Genomic DNA, 6,637 nt, shown 5'->3' with positions numbered 1-6,637 from the left:
CTTATGCTGCTGAGCTATATCTCTGGCTCTCCAGTGCAGTTTTAATCAGGCCTGGCTTTCTAGGTTCTATCTCTAGGCCCTGTCTATCTGATAGAGACCACTATGAAGCAAGACTTAAATTAACTAGTTGGCTTTTTATGTTTACTTACGAATCTCTCCAAAGCCTGGGCTCCTTGTCTGGAAGTGGGTGACGGACCCATAGTAAGTGAACCTCTGTGAGTCACTAATCAAGATCACAGCCAAGGACACCTGGATCCAACCTCAGCTAGACAAAGACTGTAGCCTCAGGCATCTCACTCCTAGGTGGATTAACTTAATTCCTTTCTTGGAGAAGTCCTTGAATGGTTCTGCCCTTCTTGAGTACTTCCCGACTTCTGATAACCAAATAAATATGGGCCACCCAGAGAAGGTCTTGGTCTTAGCCCTGAAAGAATCTTGAATTCTATGAGTGGGCTTCAATCCTCCTGGAGCTCTGAAATCATTCCATTTGCCTCTTTTTATTTAGCCTTCGCTGTACACTTGTTTAGGAGATTGTGGACCTAATCAGCCCGCAATAACTAAGGGAAATTATTAACTTGATATCTGTCCCCACAAGGGAGAAGGTAGGAGGGCATCAGGTGTTGTGTGTGGTACAGGGGATTGAACCAGGGCCTTTGCACTGAGCTACATCCCCAAGGTCTCACTAGTGCTGGGATTGTAGGCATGAACCACCACACCATCCAGGAAAATTTTTAATTGGGGTAACCATAAAAATGGCCGATGGCTGGGCGTGTTGGTGCACACCTATAGTGCCAGCACTTGGGCGGAGGCAGGATGATCACCTGATCCAACTGACCCCAGGTCAGGAGCCACCTCCAGCCTCGAGAACTGTTCTGTGGTCGGCTTCTGGACCAGTCCCTTCTGAGGTTGTGTCTTGGTTACTTTCCTCTCGTTGCTGAGACAAAATACCCAACACCCAAAATTAAGGAAGGAAAGGTTTATTTAGCTCACAGTTTGTGGAGGTTTCAGTCCATATTTGGCTGTTTCTGAGGCAGAAGGTAGCAAAGCAACAAGAGCAAAGGGGGGAACTGCAGCAAGCAGCCTCTTTCCCTCCCTTACACTGCGAACAGGCTGCCCCCGCCCAAGGGGCCTGTAGCTCTCACATAACCTCCATGCCCTCCTCCTGCACAGGCTCAGGATGGATACAGAGTAGGCACCCTGGCTCCCTGCTGAGTCACTTAGCCAAACCTCTAGACTCCCCAAGTTGACACTGTATCAACCATAGCAGGCAGTAAAGCTGGGATGTGTGGATTTGTCTCCCAAGCTGGCACTTGCCTGCAAGGTGAGAAACTTCCACCCACCCCCGCTAAATCACAGCACGGTGCCGGGTCCTGGAAGTCAGGAGCCCTGGATTCAATGGCCCTGTTAAGGTCACTCCTTCCCTTTCCTGGCAGCACATGGCGAAGTCCTGGGTCATGGAATTCATGCCTAGGACGTCCTGCTTTAAGCATGCTTTAGTTGGGGCACTAGCTATGTTTAACTGCCTGGGGTGGACCCCAGGAACGATAACGAGCCCCACCTCATAGGGATACAGGACACAACATGGGTAAGGTACCTAAGGCTGGCATGGTGGTGCCCCCCTGTAATCCCAGCACTCAGGAAGCTGAGGCAGGAGGACTGTTTAAAGTTCGAGGTCAGCTCTCTCTCAAACAACCAAAACTGAAAAGGGACCTCAGAGGGCGTCAGGGAGAGCATGCTGGAAGCAGCGTTGCTACATCAGTGCTGACGGACAGGCAGGGCACACAGCTTGGTTGCACCCTGGGAGGCCGCTTCCTGACTCTGTGGCCTTGTGGCCTCACTTAAGGTCCTTTAACCTCCCCAAGCCTCGGTTTCTGAATTAGAAATTGAGGGATCAGGACTAGTCCAGGACTTCCTGAGTTGTTACAAGGAGCTGTTACGGCTCTTTCCGGGCGGCCCCCCAAGCCTCATGTGTTCACAGGTGGGGCTTCAGGGAGGGGCGGATCGCGGGTGTGCGACACTGAATTAGCCACCGATGCGTATTCAGCCGGTGCGATCCTCGGTGCGAAGCCCGGCCGGAAGCCGCTGGTCACTGGGGCGCTCGTGCGGCCCCCGCCCACTTGATGCGGCCCTACTTCCGGTCTGCCTTTCCTCGCGGTCTTGCTCCTCTGCCAGGCCATGGGCCTTGCAAACCTCTACAAACTGTGAGCCGATAAACCTTTTGTCAGGTATTTTGCCCCAACTTCGAGAAGGTAACTAAGACAGAAGCCGTCAGGTGAGACCGGCCTGTGAGCCGTGCAAAGGGCCAGCCCGTCAGTTCCTCTGCCCGCGCCCTGCGCCCCCATCCCGTGTCAGGTTCCTGAATGCACTTTGTTCCCGTCTTAACATTATGAAAACACGATGATTCTCAGAATTAACAGCCTCCTAAACTCATGCTTCGCGGCACTCTTTTCTTCACAGCGACGGATATAATGCCGCAGTCACTTAGACTGGCACGTACATGACACAGCCCCCCATACGTGCCACCTCAAGTTTAAACGAGGCACGGTGGACGGGGGGACACAATGAGAGAAGCTGAGGCAGGAGGGTCGCAAGTTCAAGTCCCACTTGAGTGATTTAGCAAAACCTTGTCTCAAAATTTTAAATTTTAAAAAAGGGCTGGGGATGTAGCTCTGTGTGAAGGTCCTGGGTTTAGTCCCCAGCACCACACACACACACACACACACACACACACACACAGCAACCACTAAATGAGCTATAGAAAGTATAAAAATCATTTTAATACAAGATCATGGAAAGCAAGTCGGGAGAGCTGAATCCAACAGTCACTAAATATCAGTGAAGTCAGAATCACTACTGCAAGGTCAATACCATATTTTCTTGCCATTTTGTTTTTCTTTTCTCCACGTTTATTTATTAATTTATTTATTTTGGTACCGGGAATCGAACTCAGGACCTTGTGCTTGCAGGCAGGCGCTGTGCCACTGAGCTATATCCCCGGCCCTGCCCCACGCTGAAGGGCGAAGTCTATACCCCGTGGCCCCTAGGGCTGGCAGCCGGGCGGGAGGTGGCCCCATCACAGGTTGCCTCTGCTGTCCGGCCTCCTTGAGGATGCTTCCTGTACTTGGCCAGACCTCTTAGGACGTCCAGGTTGGCATCGGGGAGGAGGAGCACGCAAGGACCTGCGCTCGGGGGAGAAGCACGCACGCAGGGGGAACTGGCAGAGATGGCTGCGGGGTGCCAGGCGGGTGTCCTTTCCTCCCGTCAGAGCTGCTGCTTGGCCATGGCTTTCCATCTAGGTCTGCTTCCCCGACCGGAAAGCGAACCTGGGTGGAGAGAAAGCGCAGGGTGGGCAGAGCATGGGCAGCTTGTTTGGCCCCAGGGACTCCAGCTCTTATTCAGGGCTTCATTCATTTATTCATCCATTTATTTTCCTTTCCAAGCTTTTTCTTTCTGGTACTGGGAACTGAGCTTAGGACCTTGTGCTTGCTAGGCAGGCGCTTGTGCTACTGAGCTATATCCCCAGCCCCAAACTTCTTTTTTTTAACAAGGTCTCACTATGTAGCCCAGGCTGGCCTCAAACTCATGGTGATCCTCCTGCCTCAGCCTCCAGAGTGCTGGGATAACAGGTATATGCCACCAAGCCAGGTACCAAACTTTTTTATTTACATTTTTTATTTGTATTAGTCCTTTTATTTCTCTTCCCCCTCCTCCTCCTCCCTCTCCTTCTTTTTTTTTTTTTTGGGGTACCGGGAATCAAACTCAGGACCTCATGTTTGCCAGGCAGGTGCTGTGCCACTGAGCTACATCCCTGGCCCTATTACTCCGTGTTTGCAGTGCACGTGATTACATTCACCACAGAGAGTTGCTACATGAACAACACATATCCATTTTCCTTTTTTTTTCTTTTTGAGGCAGGGTCTCACTATGCAATTCAGGCTGGCCTTGAGCTCACTTTGTAGCCCAGGCTGGTCTCGAACTCGCAACGATCCTCCTGCCTCAGCCTCCTGAGTGCTGGGATTACAGGGGTGCACCCCCACGCGCAGCTCTCCTCTTCTCCCATCTGTTGGTTTCCTTCCTATTATTCATGGCTGCTTAGGGGACAGGCACACTATTAATATTCCTTTTTATTCCTTTAGGGGACTGGGGGTTTAACCCAGGGTTCACGAATGCTAGGCCAGTACTCTACGACTAAGCTACACCCCAGACCTTTTTTTTATTTTTTTTATTTTTAGACACGGTCTTGTTGACTGCCTACGCTGTCCTAGAACTTCGATCCCTCTGCCTCAGCCTCCCTAATAGCTGGGATTACAGGTGTGCTGATTCATGTTTAATAAATGAGCAAACTGGGGTCCTATGAGCTTAGCGAACAAGCCCAAGGTCCCACAGCGGGCTGAGTGATAAGGAAGGAGTCAGGTCCAGAGCCACACTTACTCACTGTGGTGTCCCAACAGACCGTGTCCAACACCTGTTTGTTTTTTTTTTTTTTTTTTAAATTGTCAGAGGATTTATGACAGAGCAAAAGATAACCTTCAGTGGTATCTATAATTCTAAAACAGAACTAGCTGGGCGTGGTGGCACATGCCTGTAATCCCAGCACTCGGGAGGCTGAGGCAGGAGGATCGTTGGGAGTTCAAGACCAGCCTGGGCTACAAAGTGAGCTCAAGTCCAGCCTGAACTGCATAGTGAGACCCTGTCTCAAAAAAGATCAAAAAATTAAAAAAAAAATAATAATAAAACAGAGCCGGTGGGCCAGGGATGTAGCTCAGAGGTACAGCTACTGCCTGGCAAGTGCAAAGTCCTGTGTTCGATTCCCAGTACCAAAAAAAGAAAAAAGAGCTGGCTGTAGTGGTGGTGCATGCCTGTAATTCCAGCATTCTGGGAGGCTGAGGCAGGAAGATCACAAGTTCAAGTCTATCCTGGGTAACAATCTATCTCAAAAAAATAAAAAAGGGCCAGGATACGGCTCAGGACAGAGACGCCGGGTTCCATCCCTGGCACCCTGTCCTGGGGTTCGGATGCAGGTGTTGGGGACATGCTGGCCACTGTCCCCTAGACCCACACACATGCCTCTCCCCCCGCCTCTTGTACTGGGCGATGACCCCCCCCCCCCGCCCCGCAGGATGTACGCTCACTGCCACAGCTCCACCATCACCTCCCACATGTGCTCCTCACCACTCATCTCCTGCCACCACAGCCTCCGCCAGGCCCCCGTCCCCTCCCGCGCGTCCTCGACCTGCCTTGGGCACAAGCTGCCTCACTTTCCCACACTGGGCTCGACTCCAAAGAAGCGACAAAAGAAGAGACACCTTTACAGCCAGGCGTGCCGGCACAGGCCTGCAATCCCAGCACCATGGCAGGCTGAGGCCAGAGGACGGCAAGTTCAAGCCCAGTGTGGGCAACTTAGCAACTCAGTGAGACCCTGGATCAAAACACAGTAACTTTAAAAAGGGCTGGGAATGCAGCTCAGTGCAAAGGTCCTGGGTTCAATCCCCAGTACTGGGGAAGAAAAACCCCCCATGTTTCCCCAGCCCACTTTGATTAGTTTCTTTCTTTCCTTTTCTTCCTTCCTTCCTTCCTTCGTTTTTTGTTTTGTTTTGTTTTTTGGTACTGGCAATCAGACTCAGGACCTTGCGCTTGCCAGGCAGCCGTTTATGCTACTGAGCTGTATCACCGGCTCCCCAGCCCACTTTGAATAAGACCCCAAACCTCACCAGGCTCCCATGGCCTCTCCACCCTCACCTCTGCTCTAAGCCTCTTCCCTAAACCATCTGCGGCCTCCACACCCCCTCCCACCCACAGGGATGCTCCACCTTCAGCCGTTGTTGTCCTTCAGGGCTCAGTCTAAGTCACCTCTTCCAGAGGCCTTCCAGGACTGCAGCCCAGCCATTTCTGAAGCTCTGTCACTTGGGGTGCTCTGACTGGCCTGTACGTTTATTTCTCTTGCTGTTTCTGTCCTGCTCTCCCTACTAAAATTTCTGCGACTTCTCCACCGTTGTATCCTCAGAACTTAGAACAACGCCTGGCACACATCAGACCCCTGATTAAAAAATAGTTTTGTTTTGTTTTGAGACATGGTTTCGCTATGTAGTCCAGGCTGGCCTTGAACTCACTGTGTAGCCCAGGCTGACCTGGAGTTCATGCCGATCTTTCCACCTCAGTCTCCCAAGTGCTGGGCTTACAGGCGTGGGCCCCCACACCTGGCTTAGAAAGCCATTTTTTTTTTACATTGCTGGAGATGGAACCCGGGCCTGATACATGCTGAGCTATACCCACAGTCTGTATTTCCTAGGTTTGTTATTTTGTTGTTGTTGCTGTTGTTTGCTTTTTTGAGACAGAAACATTCTATATATGTCCTTAAGGGTGTAATTACACATGAAATAAGCCCGAAGCTGACCAGCAAATGATCTCAGTTGGATGATGTACTTAAAATAGGTCAATTCTCAGAGACAGAAAGGAGACTCAAGATTATCAGTGGCTGGAAGAAAGGAAAACAAGGAATTACTCTTTCACGTATAGCTTCCTTCTGAGATGATGAGAAAACCTGGAAATGAATACTACTGATTTCAACAATATTATAGCTGGGGATATAGCTCAGTGGCATAAGCGCCTGCCTGGCAAACGTGAGGTCATGAGTTCG

General features: G+C 50.9%; 1 protein-coding gene across 1 annotated transcript in view; it reads right to left on the bottom strand.

The window, feature by feature from the left end:
• Nucleotides 1-2,753: 2,753 nt before the first annotated feature.
• Rilpl2 (Rab interacting lysosomal protein-like 2) overlaps nt 2,754-6,637 on the bottom strand; it is a gene marked incomplete at its 5' end in the record, with an annotated part of 11,636 nt that continues 7,752 nt past the window's right edge. Inside the window, 1 exon segment of the mRNA XM_005403038.2 lies at nt 2,754-3,323. Coding sequence (XP_005403095.1) covers nt 3,293-3,323 — 31 coding nt within the window. The 3' untranslated portion in view covers nt 2,754-3,292.

This window comes from Chinchilla lanigera, unplaced genomic scaffold, assembly GCF_000276665.1.
Source record: "Chinchilla lanigera isolate Chin_1 unplaced genomic scaffold, ChiLan1.0 scaffold00081, whole genome shotgun sequence".
Lineage (NCBI taxonomy): Eukaryota > Metazoa > Chordata > Mammalia > Rodentia > Chinchillidae > Chinchilla > Chinchilla lanigera.
The sequence above is the reverse complement of the archived record's forward strand: the minus strand, read 5'-3'. Positions and strand labels throughout refer to the sequence as shown.